The 22,515-nt window shown below is 39.6% G+C and overlaps 4 protein-coding genes, 1 long non-coding RNA gene and 1 other non-coding gene across 6 annotated transcripts; 3 read left to right on the forward strand and 3 right to left on the reverse strand.

Moving 5' to 3' along the window:
- Positions 1-3,322: 3,322 nt before the first annotated feature.
- Positions 3,323-4,963, forward strand: LOC104441380 (MYB-like transcription factor ETC1). Its single transcript, XM_010054515.3, has 3 exons — positions 3,323-3,735; positions 4,285-4,369; positions 4,500-4,963. The coding sequence occupies exons 1-3, from the start codon at positions 3,684-3,686 to the stop codon at positions 4,585-4,587; spliced, it is 225 nt and encodes a 74-aa protein (XP_010052817.1). The 5' UTR covers positions 3,323-3,683; the 3' UTR covers positions 4,588-4,963.
- LOC120292957 lies at positions 4,443-5,502 on the reverse strand. Its single transcript, XR_005550548.1, has 2 exons — positions 5,012-5,502; positions 4,443-4,974 (listed from the first exon to the last, which is right to left on the reverse strand). It is a non-coding gene; the product is annotated as an uncharacterized LOC120292957 (long non-coding RNA).
- Positions 5,503-6,347: 845 nt separating this feature from the next.
- LOC104441381 (cysteine-rich PDZ-binding protein) lies at positions 6,348-8,582 on the reverse strand. Its single transcript, XM_010054516.3, has 4 exons — positions 8,332-8,582; positions 8,089-8,206; positions 6,847-6,938; positions 6,348-6,734 (listed from the first exon to the last, which is right to left on the reverse strand). Exons 1-4 carry the CDS (start codon positions 8,345-8,347, stop codon positions 6,670-6,672), a joined length of 291 nt encoding a protein of 96 aa, XP_010052818.1. The 5' UTR covers positions 8,348-8,582; the 3' UTR covers positions 6,348-6,669.
- A 2,774-nt stretch (positions 8,583-11,356) lies between these two features.
- LOC104441382 (probable xyloglucan endotransglucosylase/hydrolase protein 8) lies at positions 11,357-12,899 on the reverse strand. The gene is made up of 4 exons (XM_010054517.3): positions 12,583-12,899; positions 12,362-12,462; positions 12,014-12,216; positions 11,357-11,925 (listed from the first exon to the last, which is right to left on the reverse strand). Exons 1-4 carry the CDS (start codon positions 12,791-12,793, stop codon positions 11,523-11,525), a joined length of 918 nt encoding a protein of 305 aa, XP_010052819.1. The 5' UTR covers positions 12,794-12,899; the 3' UTR covers positions 11,357-11,522.
- A 1,613-nt stretch (positions 12,900-14,512) lies between these two features.
- Positions 14,513-14,592, forward strand: TRNAL-UAG. Its single transcript has one exon. It is a non-coding gene; the product is annotated as a tRNA-Leu (tRNA).
- Positions 14,593-18,599: 4,007 nt separating this feature from the next.
- LOC104441384 (nuclear transport factor 2B) lies at positions 18,600-19,383 on the forward strand. The gene is made up of 2 exons (XM_010054518.3): positions 18,600-18,952; positions 19,063-19,383. Exons 1-2 carry the CDS (start codon positions 18,650-18,652, stop codon positions 19,135-19,137), a joined length of 378 nt encoding a protein of 125 aa, XP_010052820.3. The 5' UTR covers positions 18,600-18,649; the 3' UTR covers positions 19,138-19,383.
- The last annotated feature ends 3,132 nt before the right edge of the window (positions 19,384-22,515 follow it).

Consider the following 22,515-nt stretch of genomic DNA (forward strand, 5'->3'; position numbering starts at 1 on the left):
AAACAAGAAGAATGGTTTTTCCAAGAGATAATTCTTGAAAGATGAATGGTTTTGCAAGAGACAATTCTTGCCACCACATGATCGGTCAGCACCCATACGGCCACCAGGAAAGATGTCGACAAACACTGCCGTTGATTTTGACTTGCACTGTTGAAAAGGTAGAAGTCAAATTTGTCTGCAATAATTCAACAATATGGACTAGTTCAAATTAGATTTCTCCCAAAATAATAATAATAATAATAATAATAATAATAATAATAATAATAATAATAAAGAACTTTGAATCAGATGGACAGGAGATGCGGAAGTCCGAATTTCAATTTCAGCTCTTGGGTTGGGATCCATCGGGATGAACTTTTTGAAAAGCAAATCTCGGAGGCCCATATCTTTTAATTAGAAGTAGTACGGGGTTGGGTTGACAAGTCGGTTTGAATCTGCCCAGAACACGAAAGTCCGTTTCAAATTGGGTTATCTTGAATTTGAATATAGTTTTCGGCTTTGGGTAGTTCCGGGGTCTTTCTCGAATGCATTGAGTGGAATCGGGTTGGACTCAATAATCCTCGAGACATCTTTAGCTTCAGTCTCTTGGATAATATAGAAGTCAGGTTCTAGTTGGATAATACCAACTTAATTCCGGATCGTTTGGGTTTGGTTTTTCTTCAATTACTAGTTAAATGGTCAGATTCAATTAATATGGGAAAATTATCTAAAAAATCTTAAATTTATCGCATTTTTGCCAATTCAGTCATAAATTTTTCAATTTTGTTAATTCAACATTTTTACTTTTGCCAATCTTAAATCTATTGCACTTGGTAATCATTCTAACTATTAGGGTTAGTAGTTTATAAATAAAAGGTAGTAAATTCTAAAGATGGCAAAAAAGACAAATAGAAGTAATAACTCGATACAAAAATTGATGAATTTAAGAAAAAAGAAAATAATTAAACGTCATTTTCTTGTAAGTTGGGGATTTTGATAGAGTTGAGAATCTTCCATTATTAACAGTTGCTACTTCTGAATGAACGCATCCATGAACAGAGCATCTAATTGTCACAATGAGATCATACATAGTTGAAGATTATATGTAATCCTTTGGCCAATATTAAAACCTTTATTGGGTTTTGTATCTCTATAGCTAGAGTTGGCACTACGCCTCTCTATATCAAGGCTGATCAAATCAAATTATGATTCATCTTAACCGATAATCATAGTACATACCTATCGAATGCATATGGCATTTGGGCTAATCAGGTGAGAGTCGAATGTGTAGAATCCCCCATTATATTATATAAATGAAATAACCACTGTCCTAACAACGCTGGCCAAACAAACTTGTGACAGCAACTAAAGATATCGAGATACTATGAAAAGGCATAAATCGCTAAAAGGTCAACCAAATCAAGTTGGAAATCTTATCTGTAAAGCATACTTTAGAATCGATGATCATACAAAAATGCAAAAACAAAATAGGTCTTTCAAATTGCTGGTCAAGATTGGTAGGAAGCTGTAGCTGTTGATCATAAAGTTCAGAAGAATATAATAATATTTGCATTGCAGGAACATTTGCTACTATATAAAATTCTATATGATTCATTCAACCGGTTAGGCTCATTTGCTTTTAATCCTTCGTTATATAACTGTCCTACACGGCCTCATTAGAGTTTAAGCACTGACAACCTCGTCGTTATGCAAAAAATAAAATAAATTAAATGAATGTTATTGTCGATCCGCTTTATCTAATCTTATTTAATTAAGAGCATGTTCAAGTGATTTATTAAACTTCAAATAATTGGAAAAAAAAAGTATTTGTGGGCCCCACACCTTTCCAAAATGAAAGGTGAGTGGGACATTAGTTAATAGGCTGCGTACTTATCTTGAAGATGATCATTTTTCCTGCAATAGTAAATGTAATTAAACAAAGTTTGAAAGTACGTTTTTTCTTGCTTGTCCCCACATCACCCACCTTCATCGATGCAGACATTACAACCACCGTACGAGAAATTTCTCTGTCGAGGTGTACTGTTTGTTCCATCTCTCTCTCTCTCTCTCTCGCCCCACCTCCATTTTGCCCTTTCTTCATTATTCATGTATTCTTAATCCAATTTGGACTTATCGGATGTTTATGACGGAATGTGTATATTGTTCTACTTGAATGAAATAACCATTAAATTGGACCTACTAGTGTAAAGAGATCTACAAAAGTAGCTACCAACTAGGCACAGTTCGATAGATTGAGAACATGGTAATTGAGAATTCAATTTAACCTATATTAAAACTTGTGATGAGATGTCAAAATTCATGTTCTTATTAGATGGAGAAAAAAGAGATTGTGATGTAATTGATTCTATTTATCACATCTGCAAGTGGAAAAGAAGTTCGAGTAGTAATTTCCAGTTGCGAGATACTAGTCAAGCTCTTTGAAGGCCTCTTCCGCTGCCACCCATTACATCTTGGGATTTAGGTTGGGGACCTTTTGAGATTTTTACTTTCAAGCATTAATACCATTAAAAATCTCAAGCGAAACATCCATGACACATTAATCTAGACGAACTTTTATGTCACAAGAATCTTAAATTGATCTCTCAAGATATATTTACATTCTAACTAATTTTGTCGAATAGAAAAATTAAAGCTGATACTCTTGCTTTAAATCTACCCTTCATCATGATTTTCACCAAGTATCTCATCAAAATGCATACGTGTCACACAAGTAGAAAGCAAACGGATCTAACGTAGAGAATAATATTCTTAATAAGTATTTTAATGAAGTGTAGATTTGGGTCATAAATACTAGTTAGGTATTTTTTATGAGACGAAAATTAGTTGAGATAAATGGGTTATGGCATATCAGCTTGGGAATTATAGGGTACTAAGTCGGTAATATCAACAGTGTTAACTCTAACTTAAATGCTAAGAGTGAAAATCAAAGCATGACTGAAAGGACAAAAACCAGATGTCGTGCCTATCCTATGTGTCCCCCTTCAATGCAAGAACCATCTATCCTTATTGCCCATCCTACGTTAAAATCACTTTTAGTTCGTCGAGTCCTCGAATAATTTTAAAGGAGTTCGAGAATCATAACTGGTGAAGGTAGTTCCTGTGAATCTTTCTGCTGCAAGTGGGTGGAGATATGAAGAGCACACAGAATCTGCTTTTTGATGGACATTGGAGGCCAGGACACTGCACAGAGCATATTTGTCCAGGTCCGGGAATTTCTTTATTGCACGTTCCCCTTATTTAATGCATGAATTCCAGCAAAAGGCCAAAGGAAATAAATAATTTAGATAGAATTCCCAAAGGTAAAAGACAAGTCCAACCAATTCAACTACCTATCAGACCTGAAAAGACTCCAGGCAGTAGCAGGAGCCACACACAGCTTCTTCCACACACAAGCTTCAACTACCAGTCTTCTCCTTCTTCTTCTTCTTCACCATCCATTCTTTGCTTGGCATTTCCATTTCCATTTTCAATTTTCTTTTATCTCAGTTCTTTTTCTTGTGGGAACATGGTTTCTCCAAGGTGTGTTTCTTCCATTATTAATACACGCCAGTACTTAAACCGCCTCCAAATTGCCCCAACAGCAAGTAAAATCCCCTCTCGGCTCCTCTTTCTTTTATGTACATTCCAAGAACAGCGACAGATAAGGCCCCGAGATCTGCAAGTCTTCTTCACACTACTCGCTGATGGCTGATTCTGAACATTCTTCTTCTGATGACACTTACGTGGACTCTAGAGGTAAACTATTTTGACAAGTTAATTTCACCATCTCCCTCTTTTCTTCTCCTGTTTATTTTGCATCAGCTTTGACTCTAGATGCAATTATCCTGCTTCTTGCAGTAGAAAGTTTTCAGCTTTCAGTTAAAAAGACAAATTTTCTTTCTGGGTTTTCCGCCTTTCTCGAGATTTCTCGTAATCCCCCATCAATATAAGTTCCTAAGTCTATGAATGATTATGGTTAATTGACGACTATGTAACAGATTTGACCCTGGATGTAATTAATGATCCTGCCCGTTTCTTTCACCAATCAAATCAAACACTTCTTCTTTCCGATCCTATTTCAAGACTTCCGATCCTATTTCAAGACTTCAAGTATAGTTATTGGAAGGAATCCCGTAATTTTTGGTGGGCTTCAACTTTATTTTCAGAGTTGATTATATCATGAACAAGACTAGTTCATGCCTTTAATCTCGCATCATGCAAGGGCCTTGTTCTGCTTCCAAGAATTTGTTTTATCCTACATATATCGTTCTATTTATCTTTTTGGTCTTGGGTTATTTTGTGCAGAAGAGACAAGTGAAGAATCAAAGCTAGATTTCTCTGAAGATGAGGAGACGCTTGTAATTAGAATGTACAACCTGGTTGGAGAAAGGTGAAATTCTGTTCTGTTGCTTCTTTCCTGCTTCTCTTTTACTATTGATGATTTCCTCTCTTTTTTTTTTTCTTTTTTTTTTTTTGCAAATATGAAATTACTGAGCCAAAATTATATCATCCGTGATCAGGTGGTCTCTAATTGCTGGTAGAATCCCAGGGAGGACAGCTGAAGAAATCGAGAAGTACTGGAATTCCAGATATTCAACAAGCCAATGAAAGTACTAAATCAAGATGACTGTCTTACTTAGAGTGACGTGAATGCTTGGCTCAGAAAATTTCCCCGAGGATGTGAAGATTTTCTTAATTTGCGTTCTGAACTTAGACCCATTGAAGTTCAAGGTCATTTCATATGATCTTTAGGAATGGAGTTTCTCCCCCCTCCCTTTGTCGGTTGATCTTTGTTTGGTGCTCATGATTAGGGTAAAGCCATTGGTTTTTTTTCAAGGTGCAATGTATTTGGAAGTAGGACCTTAGATTCTTGGTGTATATTGTTCTCTCTAGTTATAGTGTACAAATGCGTCGTCCCTAGTGTTGTCCCTAATGATATGACATTGTTACTCCCCTTATTTTTTCATCACTAATGTGTGCCTAAGTAAGGTGTACCTTTTTCATCACTAATGTGTGCCTAAGTAAGGTGTACCTTAAAGTTTAAAAATATACGGTACGAACTTGTCAAATCGCAACTTCTAGAGTGTCCATAATGATATGATGAATGTTTAAACTTCTAGATCAATCGATATGGGTTTCCTTCAAAGGAATTAATGAAAAGGGACCGAGCACTCGACCGGCCTAACGAGAGTGGCTTGAAGGTAGAAGTGCAAGGTTAGAATTCAAAATACGACAATAACACATAGCTTTACCAAGCCAAAAAAATTGACATTACACAGAAAAAAGTAGCTATCGTGGCCTTCTACCTATGATCTCATCAGGCAATAAGCTTATCAAAATGAATTGCTGAGGGATCACCCAAGAAAGTTTAGAAGTTAGAATGCACCATTAGGATAAAGTAACGCTAGGGAATCAATGTTCAATTCAAGCAAAGCTGTGCAAGATGACTCACAACATTACTCTTGCTTTCGCATATCCATCTACTGTACGGCTTTACAACCATCAACGTAGTTGTCATAATTGGAAGATGATATATCGGTTGGTTGAATAACAATTAATCAATACAGATTTTTCTCTGTATGTATGAAGATGACAATCATGTCATTTTCCCAAGAAAGTAAAACCACTTAGGATTGGAGAAATTTGCTCCTTGACTTTCCTTATAAGATGGAAGAAATGGTACAAACAGACAGAAGCATAAGATATGGCCAATCTTTCGGAAGGCATCAACTTTTGACCTCGGATCAGATGTACCAAGCTCAAAAACAAAACTAAAGAGATACGATGAAGTATAAAGTCAAATAGAAAATCGTGCTCATCATTATCTTTTAAGAATAATTCAACTAAAGAGATGCAATGAAGTATAAAGTCAAATAGAAAATCGTGCTAATTATTATCTTTTAAGTTCCAGCATAGAAAATAATTCAACTAAAGAGATGCAATGAAGTATAAAGTCAAATAGAAAATCGTGCTAATTATTATCTCTTAAGTTCCAGAATAGAAAATAATTCAACTGATGTTGCCATGAAAAAAGCCATTCACGGATACAACTAAAACAGTATGCCACTCCCACATATTGACATAATAGTCACCGACCACCCCATAGAGGACAAGGGCGATCCTGTAGAGAGCAAGGGCTTCAGAGATGCATGAGCAAGGTGACCGATGAGGACCTGAGGTCCTCACGCTTGTTTCGTATGATTCTCAGCTTTCCAAACATACTAAGACCTGAGCTAGTCAAAAGCTTATGGCCAAATGAGTCATTTGCAAAATCTAAAATGAATAAACAACGAGCCATTCCCCATAACTTCAAATAAAATGTATCCATCCTCCTCTACAACAATGCATGACAAAGAATTCAGTGCAGGTTATTTAAGAATCTTTATCTGGGAAAGGAAAGATTGGTGTACAATAGAGTCCTAAGCAGAAGGTAAGTGCAGAACTGGATGTTGCATACTGAATTTTCACAAGCACAATTCAACTTTGCTTGTTAAAAAGAAAACTGAAAAGAGCACTAATTGCAGATCATTCCATTCAGGAAATGCAGATATTGCAGATCCTACGAAAATCATACTTTACAGCCTCATTAACAAATTCTTGCCAGATATCGATAAAGTAATGGTTAGAAGTCATGCAAGAAATCAGTACTATAGATCATGACATCCTTAAGAGAAGATCAACATGGTTGTATTACACATTGCTTTGTTTATAAATCTTGGTGTCCAGTACTTGCTTGCCGCACATTGCACAAACCCCTGCAGTAAAAAGTGAACATTAGCACTTGCAACATAATACTTGCCCAAAGAGATGAAACTTTCCAAAACAGCAGGAGAATTTGAAAAACACAAATTTGCAAATGCAAAGCACCTTTTGTGTATGCACAGGTGTGACAGTACTTGGCATCTTGATGCACCTGCTGCTTGCAAATAATGCACTTTGTATTTCCATAAGGAGTCCACCTGCAAGCAAGTACATTCTAAAATCAAGAAAACCATAGAAAACTAACTCAAACTGACAGTTACTTCTCGGTGTTATCAGAATTCAAAATGCTATCATCTGAAGTATAGATAACTTGCATGGAAGAACACGACTGACTTCATCAAACCAAAAAAATAAGATAACCCAGAGATTTCCTCTTTCTCCTAGAATATACTCATCAGCACTACGTAATGATGTACAATAACTGTCATAGGTGTGGAATCTATTTCCAGATTTCACGAATTTCAAGAAAACACCCCAGTACACATCACCCATCCACTGATTCGCCAAAATGAATGGATTAGCAGTAGTATTACGATATCCAGCTCAGTCCTTTTGCCCCCAGGTGATTTGTCTCGCCAAAATCTGACTGACAAGGCAATAAAACAACTAAAATAGATGTGCATTCCAGTAATCATTTCAGGGACCCTTAGCAGCACGAACTTGTATAAAAAAGAACTACATAAATCATATATCCCACTCTAAAAGATGAAAACTTTCTGCAAACGGATTCATCCACAACAAACATAATGCCCATTCCCACTAACGATAGTCGAGCAAAAGCAATGAATCACACAGAAAAAACAGAAAAAAGAGCGATATCTAAAAATGCTTCAAAGGTTAGAACGTGCATTCAGAGATTTCTTCTACCTTAACACGCTAGTGGTTCACATCGAGATTGATCCGGGAAAAAGTGCCACTGGTTCACAAGACAATAAATCCAAAAACAATTACTCTGAAAGTCATGCTCCCGGCCGACTAACATGACACAGTTCACCAAATTACAAATATCAAAAGCAGCTTCCACGCTCCGACACCAGCTTAGCTCCTTCTCTTAAAAAAGTGCCACTTTCCAGATGACATATAATTCTCCTAAATGCTTGTCATCCCAATTCACCCTAATCAGTAATTGCAACTCGCGGAAACAGCCCATTAACCTTCAAACCCCACCCCAAGACAAGAACCAACACCGATCGAACTAGAGAACATCTCTCTCTGAATAAAGCGCATCAGCTAGCTACGATCTCAACATCCACAGCTAGTCCGCAGCATAGCAATACAGCTGCCCCCTCGAAATTCATCTCCCAAAAGAAAGGGCAAGAGAGAGAGAGAGAGAGAGAGAGGGGTAACCTGGCCTTCTTGGAGAGGAGCTTGTTCTCGTTGATCTTGCGGCCGCCGCCCTCGGTGGTGTTGCTGGCCCCTTCCTTCCACTTGTCCGGCACTATCACCTTCGCCAGCTTCTTCTCACCTGAACCAACATCACACACGCAGCAATCAGAACCCGCCGATCCCACAAACCCCACCGCAGCAGAGCGCTCGATCGAGCGGGCAGCGGATCGATCGAGGGGGAGGAAGGGAGATCGGGCGGCTTACACTTCTCGCACACCATCTTCGCTTCTCTGTCGTCCCAAAATTCGAAGCCCTAATTCGAGTCGAGGAGGAGAAGAAGAGGGGCGGAATTGGGGATCTTCTTGCTGTCTGCAGAATCCTTGGCGGCGTTCGATTTTTGCTATCTCCAGAATCCTTGGCGTTCGGTTTTTGCTTAATGCGCTCTCAGCGCGGATGGGGTGCACGTTTTCTCTCTTAGCGAGAAGGGATGTCAGTAGGGCGGTGCTTTGCCACTGGCCAAGTCGCACTTTGCTTAGAAGAAAACTAATTGAGAAAATTTGTCTTGCCAAAACTTTGGACAGCATTTATATTTTCCTTGTGGATTAGTCTTTGTATAACTAGTGTTACCCACATTCAAATAAAAAACGGAACCTAATCATATGTCATGGTTTTGGAATTTATTTTCGATTTTGTGTATTTACGGAATGAAAATATTAACAAAATGTTGCAATCGACTAAGGAAATTTCAAAAGAACACCTTGAAGAGGTGCCTTGAAGTTGGTGAAATGTGCCACGATCAATCCTCTTGACTAATCGATGGCCAAATTTCTTGTCGGATGACAAGAACACGGCTTTCACAACTTATTTTTGAGCCTAAGAAAGTGGCATTTTCATCCGATTATTATAAAAATTTGACTCGTTCACGCGCATTTGTATCAAATTCCCTAATCAGTGCATTAAGCCCCAATCGGCGGTCCAACTGGAGCAAAATCAGAGAGAAAGGGAAAAAGTTAAAGGTGGAAGAACATTGCGCGTGCGATAGGAGCCTGCACCGTGAACATCAGGGATCGATGCAAACTGGCGAGGCGCCTTTTTGGCTTGCCCGAAGTATGGGGGCAAGTGCACGCCAGTTTTAGGGTGTGGAATTAAGGCGTTGATTTGGGGTTTCGATTTTGGGATTGGCTTGTGCTCATTTTCTTTTCAACGCACTTGGATGAATTCACTTGTCGTCATAATGTCCGTTTTGATTTGTCCCATATTGAGTGTTGCATTTTTCTGTAGGTAAGTATTTCTCCAACGGGTCATCCCTCTCACTTGAACATGTTCGACATTGAAGTTCCAATACCGCGTCAAAAGACATCTACACCTCTTGTGAGTTAATTCTAGTGTTACATATATAATCCAGGAACACTTTCTCTCCATTTAGTATTGATTTAGTTCATTCTTGCTCCCATTTACCATCATAAAGCTTGTCCAGAGCCACATCTTGTCTCAACTCTCTTAACTCATCGATCCCTCCTGCCCTAGTTGGACTAGGTCTTTATAGGCCTATCAATTCCCGCGTGGCTCATTCTCAAACCATGTACCTACTGGAAGAGGCCATGCTGTAATATTGTAATATAATAACCATAGATTAACTTAATTAAAATATTGTCCATTTCGCTCCTTGCATACTTACTTTTACAATTTTGTCATCTAGCATATAAGTAGGTATTTTTGTAGGAAGTCAACTATCCTAATAATGCCATCAACTAAGCTTGCTTAACATTGGATTTTTAATGTTAAACGTTGCCATTACATTAAAATACGCTTCTTATGAGTTTATTCTAGATTTACATATATAATTTAAGAACGTTCTTCTCGTGTTTAGTTCGCAATTCAGGTCATTCAAGTCCCCCTTCGCCATCCTAGAATTTTGTTAATAGCTGCTTCTCTTTCAAATCCTCTCGCCTTAGCGATTGCTCCACTATCTTTGTTGAATGGGATCATTATATTCCTTCTTTTAGTGGAGTCATTATGGGTGCTTCAATTGGGTCAATGCCCCCATTAGCAATAATCAATCCCACCAAGCCATTTCTATTAGGAAAATTATTTAAAAAGTCATAAGCTTATTACACTTTTGTCAATTCAATTCTAAACATTTTCACTTCTTGCTAATTCACTCTTAAATTTTTTTACTTCTTGCTAATTGAGTCCGTTCGGCCATTGCCTAGAAATTACTAATGTGGCATTTTTATAATATTTTCAAAAAGTTTACGATTTTTTTTTTCTTTTTTTACTTTTATTTTATTTTATTATTATTTGGTTTTTAGATCTAAAGTCGAAACTCACCGGCCACAAGCGAGGGCCACGATGCCTTTGCCAAATTTGACCAAGCAAGGGCTTGGCGGCCCTTGCTTGGCCAAATCTAGTGAGGGTGTCGTGGCCCCGAGCAAGAGTTGACCTCAAATTCAAAAAAAAAAAAAAAAAAGTAAAAAAAAAAAATCAAAATATTATTAAAAAATATTACATTAACGTCGACCGTCCATGTCAACAATTTCTGGCCAAAATTGGGCGGATGAATTTAATTAACAAAAAGTGAAAAAAGATTCATAACTGAATTGACAAAATTAAAATGTTTAAAAATTTTTAGACAATTTTCTTAAATTTTATCCTCCGACAAAGGACTAAAGCTGCATAAGTCGACTTGCAAAAGAGTAGGAAGAAGAGAGAGAGAAGCTTCTCCTTGGAAGACAGCTGATTTCGTGGCTTAATTTACCAACAATCTTGGCTTTGGCTTTTGTTTTTTGTAAATCAAAAAGTGACATGTCCCCCGGTACCGTCATGTAGACCAAGGCTAATGCCGAAAGCGATCCAATCACACGAATCATACCCCACATCGACTACACCCGAACCTTGTCAATCATAATTCTTTGATAAATCGGCATAGACAAAAGAGGGTTTTTAATTGCACATCTGTTAATCGAATCAAAATCAATGAATAACACAACTTACAAAAACGACTTACATATTATATTTGCTTTGCAAATTAGTCTCTTTTTTTTTTGGTAAAGTTTGCAAATTAGTCTTTGTATCTCTAATATTACCCAAATTCAAATCCAAATGAAACATAACCATCTGTTATGATTACGAAATTTATTTCGACTTTTGTGTACTTTATGGCACAAAAATATTGACAAAAATGTTGCAATCGATATGGAAAGCTTCAAAAGAATACCCTGAAGAGGTACCGATCTCCCACTCAATCATGCTCGAATCTCGTCGGTCCAAATATTTTGGTAAATCGGTATAGAAGAAAGAGGGTTTTATTTTATTGTGCTGAATCTATTAACTGAATAGAAATCAATGAATAATGCGAACTTACAAAACGAATTACACATATCAGATGGTCAAAATAAATAAGGAAAATTGGATGGACCGCATGATCCGAAACTAGCTGTAGCAGATCTTGCCGATCAATCCCAAGGGCTGAGCGAGCACTCCCAAGGCAAGGTCGGGAACCTCTGGGTGTCCTTGCAGTAGTCGTAGATGACGAGGTTCCGCTGGACCCAGGCGTAGTCCTTCTTCTGATCCTCGGACAAGTGCCAGGCGCTGTACTGATCCCACCAGTTCTTGGTCGTCGTCGAGACGCAGGCCGGGAAGGGGTCCTCCCACTGGCACCCGTCGAAGCTGAAGTCCTTGTAGGTGGACACGAACGGCGCCTTGGTCCAGTCGGTCTTCTCGAGGCCGCCCCTCGTGGCCCAGTCGTCGGCGTTCCAGATACTCGAGAAGAGGTACATGGGCTTCTCGTTGGGGAAGAAGTTGTTCGCCTCGCCGTTGTTCTTGAACACCCTGACCGGCACCTGGTCGACGAAGAACCTGCAGAACCGGCCGGAACTTAAAGGAGGGTCGCGCGTTGATCGAGAACTTGAGCAATGCCTTAGCGAGACAGAGAGGGAGAGCTTACACAATCTGGTGGCTGTTCCAGAGGATGGAGTAGGAGTGGAAGTCCTCGGTCGGGTCGAACCAGAGCATGTGCCGCATCTCGCGCGAGCCCGTCCCGTTCTTGTACACGTTGGTCTGGATCAGATACGGCTGCCCGCTCCGGTTCCCCAAGAACTCGAAGTCCAGCTCATCCCTCTCCGGCCCTGCCCCGTTCTCCGAACACATCTGCATCATTTGCAGATCGAATAGATCAAGATCACAATCGCAATCACTTCTTCGAAATACTTAAACCTTTCTGTGATCTTAGCCGGTGCAGTTAGGGTGCTCGTTAGGGACACGCTCATTGAGAAATGGGAGTTGAAGAACTCACGTAGTAAGCAGTGACCACTCCGGCCGAGTCGCCTCCCACGAGCTTGAGCTTCATGCTGAACCACCCGAATCGGTATCTCTGCTTCGTTTGGAACCCGCAACCTGTTCGAGATCAACACCTTCGCCATCACAACATGCTTTTTTTGCAGATTGGAGCGTACACCGGGACTGAAGAAATAAATGCGAAAAGGATTCGGTATTCGAGTGGGTTCGTGCGGTTACCTGTTTCTTTGTCCAGAGACAAGTACCAGATCTGGCCATCTGCGGAGGTCTTGAAGTGCTCCTCCGACCACATTATGTCGAAGTTGTCGACGAAAGACCCCTTGGACTGCGGCGCTGCATCCGATGAGCGTGGCTCGGCCAGAAGAACGAGCGAGATGCAGAGGAGAATCGACAATGGAGAAACCATTTTCTCCATTCTTGAATCTTGCATGAGAAGTTGTGAAAGCAGAGATGAAGAAAGCTCTCGAGTCCTCTCTGCCGGGTCTTGTGGGAGGAGGGATGTATATCAAAACGTTCGCTGTCTCGTTGGAAATAAAACATTTCTTATCTTGCTGTTGACCATTTTAAATCACCTCATGTGTATGACCTTCGAGACCATGCGAAAAAACCAAATAATAATGGGAAAAAAAATAGAGGAAGTATAATTACCGCGTGGGGTCTAGTCACTATCAACGACGTCTCATGTAGACCGCCATGTTGGTGATTTCCAATGGCAATTGATCGGAAGGACGTCATTAGATTTCACATAAAAAATTTAAATTGCATTGACAAAATTGAAATGTTCAAATTTGAATTGACATCCATATAATAAATTTCAAATTAAATCGATAATTTTCCCTCATACTCTAATTGTTCTTATTAGGGGAAAGGACAAGTAGAGCTAACATTGGCACTCTAGAAATCGAGAGTAGAAATTAAAATGATGCGTGTGGGGAAAAAAAAATTCCAGGATGTCCAAAAATTCACAGATCTACAACAGGAAAATCCAGCTGCCAATCTAGTGACCATCATTATTTTCATGATGGGGCCAATGAAAATGGAGATGCTGGAGGGGGGGCCCACGTGTTTTCATGTGAACCTCACTGATTGGCCACACACAATAATTCGAAACTTCTTGGGCTTGACAACTGGATTTTTTTGGATGTGTAGGGGAGAGATGCTGACCGTCAGGGATGTTGAATTAAAGAATTGCCCACTTGAAGAACCATGTTATAAGAAAAATAAATTATTGAATTGAATAATTGATTAGAGAATTGCATGTTGGCTTTACAAAAAAAAGGTTAAAAGAGGAATACAACCCCCAAGGGTTAATTACTTTAATTGTCTAGTTTGAGGATTCTGTAGATTGGTTGGTTCCCTTTAGTGGGGCAAGACTGATTTTTTTAAAATAAAAAAATTAATTATATTATTGTTATTATTATTTATTTTATTGAAGAGATGAGCTTCTTGATCAAGGAGCTTTCACTGTTATTAAGAAAGTTACCGACATGCCCGCCGCGTTAATCCGTAAAGGTTTCGATACCCTTTTTAACTTATTCAACAACAAAAATTACCCTAATCGAGGATTTTGGCATATTTACAATTTTTAGGAGAGAAGAAAATAGATTTGTGTGAATTAGCGAACTCAATGGATCCAATAAAATAGTAAAAGTTTGAGTCTCGAAGAGGAAATATCCTCCCCATCAAAATTCATTTGTGTGGAATGAATTCGTGGGTCAATGGCAATCAAAATCTCTGGATCAGTTTGTACTGAGATCAAAGACTTGGGCTTCGGGGGATTGCGATTGGTATGATCAAATCATGGTCTAAGGTGTCTACATTGATTGTTTTCACCTAGAAATATGTCGTAAATAAGATGGACCCACACATGTTGGAGCTATAGCAACGATAGCTCAAAGTCATAATAGAAACCAGTTGTAATAGGTGTATTGAGCACTTGGGCAATAGTCAAATTATTCTAGCAATTGACTAGTTAAATTACTAGAATATAAAGAATATCTTCCCAAAGAATATCCCCTCCCAGACACTACACCTCGTGCAGCACGTGCTCCTCCATTATTATGTGTCGGTGAAGTTTGTTGGGAGAGAGCATATGGCTATACGTTTTAAGGAATTTATAAAAAAAATTAAGAGCTCTTTGTCAGCAGTCGACAGTTTGGCCGAGTGGTCTAAGGCGCCAGATTTAGGCTCTGGTCCGAAAGGGCGTGGGTTCAAATCCCACAGCTGTCATGTTTTGTTATTTTTTGTTTTTCTCCATTCTATTTTCACTTCTCTATATTTTTCTTTTTTTGCAAACTCTTCTCTTTTTTTGGCCAGATTTGGTGGAAATATTACTCTCTCTGAAATGATCGATTTTCCATGCTTGCTACAAAGAGAAATACAAAAGCCAAATTATGTGTTGATTTTTCTTCAGAAAATGCTAAATGTATTCATAAATCTTATTTCTCGGTTTCTTTATCATGTAAATTCCTTTCTACATGAATCAAGAAGTAAGAAGAATGTTTAGCTAATAAATAACTCACCTCTTGGATTTCGACCCTCTCAATCACTACAAATGTTCCCATTGAGATGGGTTTATTTGTTTATCTTTTAACTTGAAATGGGAGCAAGTTTGAAAAAGGATCTCGGAGCGTCCTTCCTCCATTCTATTTTCACTCCTCTCTTTTTCTTTGCTGCAAACTCTTCTTTTTTGGCCCGATTTGGTGGAAAGATTACTCTCTCTGAAATTATAGATTTTCCATGCTCCCTCCAAAAAGTATAGATACAAAAGCCAAAACATATGTTAATTTTTCTTCAAAAAAATGCTAGATGTATTCATAAATCTTACTTCTTGGTTCCTTAGCATGTTAGTTCCTTTCTATAGGAACCAAGAAATAAGAAGAATGTTTGGCTGATAAATAACTCACTTATTGGTTTTCGACCCTCTCAATCACTACAAATGCTCCCAATTTATATAATGGGATGGGTTAATTTATTTATCTCCTAACTTGAAATGGGAGTAAGTTTCAAAAAGGGATCTTAGAGCATTCTTCCTCCATCTCACCAAAAAAGTCATAAACCTATTGTAACTGTATCAATTCAGTCATCGACTTTTTTTTTTGCTAATTTAGTCTTAAATTTTTTTACAATTGTGCTGGTTTAGTCCATCTGGCCAAAATTGGCTGACCGGCACTAACGTGGATATCGACTATCTGGCAAAAGCTGACATAGCAATTTTTTTTTTCATTTTTTTTCGATTTTTTAAAATATTTTTGAATTTTTGAAATTTTGATTTTTTTTTTCCTTATTCTCCTTCCTATGGCCGGCCAGTGTCAACCAAAGGCAAGGGTTGACAAGGTCAATCTCACCGGCCAATGGCGAAGGCAAGCCTTGCCTAGCAACAGCGAGGCTACCATCACCAGATCTGGCAAGGCGAGCCTTGCCGTCCCTGGGCGAGGAGCCTCGCCAGCCACTAGCGAGGTCACTATCACTAGATTTTGGGAGGCTCGGCCTCACCCAACCATAGCGAGGTCAACCCTTGCCTTGGATCTGGCGAGGCTCGACCCCGCCCAACCATGGCAAGGGTCGACCTTACTAGTGCCGACGAGCTCGGCTCTCACCATGGCTGGGCGAGGCCAAGCCTCGCTAGATCTGGCAGGGCCTCGCCTAGCAACGGCACCAGCCAGCCTTGCCATTGGTCGGCGCCAACCGACTAGAGGAAGGAGAATGTGAAAAAAAAAAAAATTCAAAAATTCAAAAAAATTTAAAAATTTAAAAATTCAAAAAAATAAAATGTATATTAAAAAATTGTCATGCCAATTTTCGTCGGACGGCCGGTGTCCACGTTAGCATTGGCTGACCAATTTTAGCTGGATAGACTAAACTAGCACAATTGTAAAAGGTTTAGGGCTAAATTGGCCAAAAAAAAAATTAAAACTGAATTAGCACAATTACAATAGGTTTAGGACTTTTTTGGTAATTCTCCCATTTTCACTCCTCTTTCTTTTCCTTTTTTTGCAAACTCTTCTTTTTTTTTTGGCCTGATTTTGTAGAAAGATTGCTCTCTTTGAAATTATCAATTTTCCATGGTCGCTCCAAAAGAGAAATACAAAAGCCAAAACATAAGTTAATTTTTCTTTGGAAAATGTTAGATGTATTCATAAATCTTAGCTCTTGGTTTCTTTAGCATGTTAGTCCCCTTTTGCAGGAATCAAGAACTAACTTACTTATTGGTTTTCAACCCTCTTAATCACTACTAATGCTCCCAATTTATATAATGGGATGAGTTTATTTATTTATATCTTAACTCGAAATAGAAGCAAGTTTGAAAAGGGATCTTAGAGCGTCTAGGGTTGGGCTAGGAGGGATCTCTTGATACTTATTTCAACTTTAAGGAGGTTATAGTAGCGTCCATCCTTCATGTTCTTTCCAAAACATATGTTAATTTTTCCTCAGAAAATGCTAGATGTACCTAGAAATCTTACTGATGTTTACTTGGTAAAGAGATGGGGTAAAATTTCAATTGGGTTTTGAAATAAGTGGGACCTCTTCATAAAATGTATTCGTTTCTTTAATTATTCAATAAAACATTGACGCATTGCTGGATAAGTATTGTATATTGAACTTAGTATCTTTGGCATGTTAGTTCCTTTCTGTTGGGATCGAGAAGTAAGAAAAATGAGTGCCTGATAAATAACTCATTTCCTGATCTTCGATCCCCTCAGTTACTACGAATGCTCTCAACCAATATAATGGGATGGGTTTATTTATCTACATCTTAACTCGAGATGGGAGCAAGTTTGAAAAGGGATCTTAAAGCATCTAGGGCTGAGTCAGGAGGGGCGTCTAGATGCCTATTTCAACTTTAAGGGGGTTACAGTAGTGTCTATTTTTTTTATTCTGTCCCCAAAATCGTTGTTCTTTTCAATATGGCCTCCGATTTCATAATAAAGGGAAAGTAGAGATCCTTATTTAGAGAATTATTGCAAATAAAAGGGACATATTCTTTGCTTCCCCATCTAAACAATCGATCGAGGGAACAAGGAGATCTCCACTTTGGTGTCACACTTATTTTCTTCTCTCTCACCTATCCTTTTTCTTTGCCCTAGTTATTGAAAAAGGTAAAGAGAAGGCTTAAACAAAAGGGAGAATATATAAAAGATGCCCTGATGAGGGCGGTGGTGGCTCCATTCTGTGCTATTTTAAGGGACGATTTTGGCATCTTGGTGCCTCTCCTACTTTGTGAATAAAAAGCAAATCGGGGTTCGGATTCTCCACCATGCAACCAGTTCATTTACACTTTTATCCCCTCCTTTGCTACGGATTAGTCCCTAATTTACTCCTACGTCAAGGAGTAACCTTCATGCAAACTTATCGTTTCATCTTATATCAAAGTTGAGGTTTCGTCCTAAATCAATTTACATGTTTATCTAATAGAGTTTTTTCGCCCATCCACAATCCGTCTATGAGATTTGCTTGCCTCGGGAGATCATAGCGAATGATGCGTCTTGCTAGCTACGTTTGACCTGTGGCAAAGCTACCCGACAATGTCCAACCAAAAGTAAGAATAAAGAAGTGAAGAACAAGCTGAAAAGTCCTGAGCATCTAGTTTACTCATATTTACTAGAACTTCATCTAGCTGATGAGAACGACCCTTCTATTATGTACCTAAATGACACGCCCAAATTCATGCATTAAATCGTTCAGCTGATCTTATGATAAACTTTTAGTACTGGCGACTTATGTATGATCCAACAACATGTCATATGCTACGTATCTCAATGTACTTAACTAATATTGCCGAAATTTATCTATCTAAGCTTGGAGCCTCGCATCATTTTAAATAAAAAAATGCTACTTACTCTACCAAATCGACACGTATTTTAGGTAGCCATTACAAATACCACAAGAATAAGGAAAACCATCACTAAGTATGGCATGCACATCTCCTACCTACTCCGTCAACTTTGGTAAAGACCAGGTGAGTAATTCTTTTCATCAGGAAAACAGGTAACTAGTTCTCAAAACATTGTGAAAGAGCAAATCAGTGTATCAACCAGATTAGGCCCCTCCGCTGTCAAATTAAAGCTATATTGTTAGGGTTTTACTCTTGGTCATTATTCTCTTTTCAAGATGGGAGGTGCATAAAGGTCAATTTGGCCACCTAACTAAAAGAGCCTTCTCCTCTTTCTCTTGCCCCTCTTGATTCCTCACCCAAGCTTGAACACCTTTATGGACCTGCACCTTCCATATATACGTTTCCAAAAGCCTCACGACGACAGAGAGAGAGAGAGAGAGAGAGAGAGAGATGGAAGAACAAGTTGAATTGGTGGGGAGAGCGTTTGTGGATCACTACTACCAGCTCTTTGACACAGATCGAGCCGCTCTCTCTTCTCTCTACCAGCCGACCTCGATGCTGACATTCGAAGGGCAGAAGGTTTTGGGAGCACATGCCATCTCCGAGAAGTTCATGCAGCTGCCCTTCGATAAGTGCCAGCACCATATCAGCACCATCGACTCGCAGCCCTCCTCCACCAGCGGAGGTATCGTGGTTTTCGTCAGCGGCAGCTTGGCATTGCCCGGGGAGGAGCATCAGCTGAGGTTTGGTCAGGTCACGTCTCTCTCTCTCTCACTCTCTCTCATCTCCTACTCATTTCTTCGTTGGTCTTAACGAGCCTCAGTTGAGTGAAGAAGTTTGCTTTCAACGCCTCGCTTCTGCAGATGTTCCACTTGATTCCATCGACAGGAGGAAGCTTTTTCGTGCAGAACGACATGTTTCGCCTGAACTATGGCTGAAACCTTTGCACATCTGAATGTGCATCTTCTGTGAAACTAACACTGATTTAATGGACGTCCATCAATTCATCTTTCTCTCTGAAATATTAAGAACAATTTATGGATGTTCGTTGCACACGAATGAGCTTAATGCGGTCGACTGGCCCCGACATACATATGATGACCTTCGTATAAAACCTTGCAGGTGCTGTGGAAATAAAGTCTTGGGCTTACTGTAGCCTAAAGTATGGGCCAAGCCAACAATTACTTGTTCTTGATCTTTTTCTATCCTTTTTCCTGTTGTTATTTTTTTTTTATTTCGTTGGAATATTACTTTTTATATCATATAGTTAAAGACGAAGAACAACCTAAATGGGCTTCAATAGATAATACATTAAGGAGCCGTTAAGGGGCACTGAAAACCCAATTCAAAGGGAGAGACTGGCAAATTTAAGCTTTGCCAATCCAATTCGCGGTTTATTTAGGTATCTATAAGAGTGAACCACCCGAAGATATGATAAAAGAGAGAGCAAGGCCTCGCCCTCCTTGATAAGTGCTTCTACATCCCACGGTACATAATCTAAACTTAAGCACTGCATTTAAATTGTCTGACTCCAGCTATTAGAACTAAACTTTCTCTCTCCTTTCTCATTCCCTCACTAACTTCATCCCTTCAGCAATGGCTAGGGTTCCGGCATGGTGTGGGAATTTTTTAGTCATTTGATTGTATTGGATTCAAAACCACAATGGTCTTACAAGACCTTGAAAGCCACAGAAATAATTGATCTACCAAATGATGTAGTTGGTTGTTATTGGGTATTTAATGTGACTCGCTTGCTTAAATGACCCCTGGAATCCGCCATATCACTTAATAAATTAATTTTGTAAGTGACTCTTAATATGTCTAGCACTGTTCTTGAACTTATACTTTCAGAGCCCAAGCACGAAGTTGACTTTAGTTTCTCAACATATGGAATAATTATCGGGCCATAAACCTTAAGATGTAGTCCACATGGTTGGCCACTAATGTCGGATAAAGGTAAGGAAAGAGCGTGTTTTATAATCTGGGTCGATTCATATTGCTCTTTTCCAAATAAGAGTAGAATTTGATCAAATGTATGTGCCCGGGCCCTTTTTTTGATAAGAGTAAGGGAATAATCGAACCATGGGTTGCGGAGCTTAAAGAAGTGCATGTTCAGACTCAATTCTATGATGGAGGAGATGACGCAGTAAGCTTCAGTTTTGTCCAGGGTCTATTGACTTATTAGCCATTGGACAGAGTTGTTTGTGAGTTAAAAAAAAGGCTGTCAATTCGTGTTCAAGTGTCAAATGCCGGTTATAGGTTCATTCCAATTTGTTCATAATTGCAAAACATGAAATCTAATTTTGTTGAACATACGAAAAATTTGATGTGCTTTGAATTTATATAAGTCCATTTTCTTAAATATGGTTGTTAGTTTCAACACAAGAAGATACAACTTGATATGTTTGTTAATGATGAACTTCAAAATTTGGAGTTGAGGCTAATAATTGAAATCGTTGTAATTGGATTTGAGATCTTGAGTGGGAAATGGATGGTAGTATTTCTAGAGGAATTGTCCTCTCTGTATCTATGGGCATGAGTTTTATGACCGAATCATGCAAATCTTTTTATGTGCATGTTTCATGGCCATGTCATCTTGTCTACTTCTTCTAAACAGCCTTGTAATTGGTGGAACTAATTACAAATATGGATATCATCCGTATCCATGTTGCATGGGTTTATTCCCTAATTGAAACCCATAAAGAGAACGAAGTCTTTCTATACTAAGCTACTAAATTAGCCATGCCATGAAACTTGTGGAAAATGGTAGGTTCATAAAAAATTCCAACAAGTTGTAGAATAGACAAAAGGATCAACCGGGGATTTAGATGCGTGGCCACAATTCGAGAGCTATTTCCAATCAATCTATTTTGAGGACATGAAAGCATGTCACTCATTAAAATAAAAAATAAAAAAATGCAATGATTAATGGAGAGAGAGGGTCGACGTGTTCATATCCATCATTAGGTTTAGACATAATTGCCAATGACAATGTGAAATGCCAAGCGATGCACATTGATTGATACCCTGCTTAGCGTCTAAGCATGCTTGTCCAGCAATTAAACCCTTGATTAAACTTGTACAACGCAGAATTTCCTGAGCCCAACTTCCACCTAGAGAAACAATCAATGAGGAAATTGACTCTTATACTAACCTCGGCTTGGGGAAGAAGTACTCCACCAATGATTGACCATAGTTTTGAAAAATCTAATCCATCCCTCCTTTCATTAAAACTGTCCCCAGGAGAATATCTAGACTGTGACGTGTGTACCATGGAACGTACCAACGTAATATCATCCACTCAATTAAAGGAATGTTATCTCCTTCTATGCCCACCCCACCTAGTGCCCGCCACCTATAATAATGTGTCAGAAAATAGGTCAATTGATTTTAAACTTGTTGTACAGATTTCAAATCGATTTTAAATTTTTCGATTTTGTCAATATTAAAGTTATGTGAAATTGTAATATAATTTTTCTGGTCAACTTTTGTTAGATAACTCTAATATGACAGTCTAATCGCTAGAAGACTTATGACCACATCAATAATTTCAGAATTGATTAGACGGCTCCTCCATTCGACAAAAGGTACAGACACCATCACCACCTTCACCAGGGCCCAGCACCAGCCTTCCACACTGATGACCACCAGCACGCTGTGGCTGCGTTTGGCAACCACTTTGCCAAGGATCTTTAGGGGTCTAAAGGCCTTTAGGCCAAAAATGAGTGTTTGGGAACCAGCTTTGCAGTCCCTTATGGGAAAGAAGATCTTGGGAAGGCTGAAAGCCCAGCCAGCTCGCCAAAGATTCTCGGCATCTTTGGAGATTCTTGTTCATTTATTTTTTTTCCAAATTTGTCCTCACGAATTTTTTGTTTTTCCGGTGCGTGCCCTCGTACGTCACTGTTCATCTTCTCCAGGACTCCGCGAGCCTCGGGGTCGGACGACCTCCGCCGAGGGTCCGCCGGAGGTCGCAGTCACCCGGAGGTCGCAGTCCTCGCGGCTCGGGTCGCCGGAGGTCGCGCGACCTCCGTGAGCGGTCAGATCTCGGTCGCGCGGAGGTCGCGCGACCCGCCGCGCGACCTCGTGCAACCAGATCCGGTTGTCGGAGGTCGAGCGACCTCGCGGCTACAGATCCGGTCGCCGGACCGGTCGGCCGCGAGGTCGCGCGACCTCCGGCGAACAGATCTCGGTCGCGCGGAGGTCGCGCGACCTCGGCCGCGCGACCTCGTGCAACCAGATCCGGTCGCCGGATCGGGTCCCCGCGAGGTCGCGCGACCTCCGCGCAACAGATCCGGTCGCCGGAGGTCGCGCGACCT

This window comes from Eucalyptus grandis, chromosome 4, assembly GCF_016545825.1.
Source record: "Eucalyptus grandis isolate ANBG69807.140 chromosome 4, ASM1654582v1, whole genome shotgun sequence".
Taxonomy (NCBI): Eukaryota; Viridiplantae; Streptophyta; class Magnoliopsida; order Myrtales; family Myrtaceae; genus Eucalyptus; species Eucalyptus grandis.

Coding starts and splice junctions, on each gene's coding strand:
- LOC104441380 (XM_010054515.3), top strand. CDS start 3,684: ATGGCTGATTCTGAACATTCTTCTTCTGATGACACTTACGTGGACTCT. Junction 3,736..4,284: donor CACTTACGTGGACTCTAGAG/GTAAACTATTTT, acceptor TATTTTGTGCAG/AAGAGACAAGTGAAGAATCA. Junction 4,370..4,499: donor TACAACCTGGTTGGAGAAAG/GTGAAATTCTGT, acceptor ATCCGTGATCAG/GTGGTCTCTAATTGCTGGTA.
- LOC104441381 (XM_010054516.3), bottom strand. Junction 6,939..8,088: donor CTCCTCTCCAAGAAGGCCAG/GTTACCCCTCTC, acceptor ACTTGCTTGCAG/GTGGACTCCTTATGGAAATA. Junction 6,735..6,846: donor CACCTGTGCATACACAAAAG/GTGCTTTGCATT, acceptor TTTTTACTGCAG/GGGTTTGTGCAATGTGCGGC.
- LOC104441382 (XM_010054517.3), bottom strand. CDS start 12,793: ATGCAAGATTCAAGAATGGAGAAAATGGTTTCTCCATTGTCGATTCTC. Junction 12,463..12,582: donor GTCTCTGGACAAAGAAACAG/GTAACCGCACGA, acceptor GATCTCGAACAG/GTTGCGGGTTCCAAACGAAG. Junction 12,217..12,361: donor GAGTGGTCACTGCTTACTAC/GTGAGTTCTTCA, acceptor CAAATGATGCAG/ATGTGTTCGGAGAACGGGGC.
- LOC104441384 (XM_010054518.3), top strand. CDS start 18,650: ATGGAAGAACAAGTTGAATTGGTGGGGAGAGCGTTTGTGGATCACTAC. Junction 18,953..19,062: donor ATCAGCTGAGGTTTGGTCAG/GTCACGTCTCTC, acceptor TCGCTTCTGCAG/ATGTTCCACTTGATTCCATC.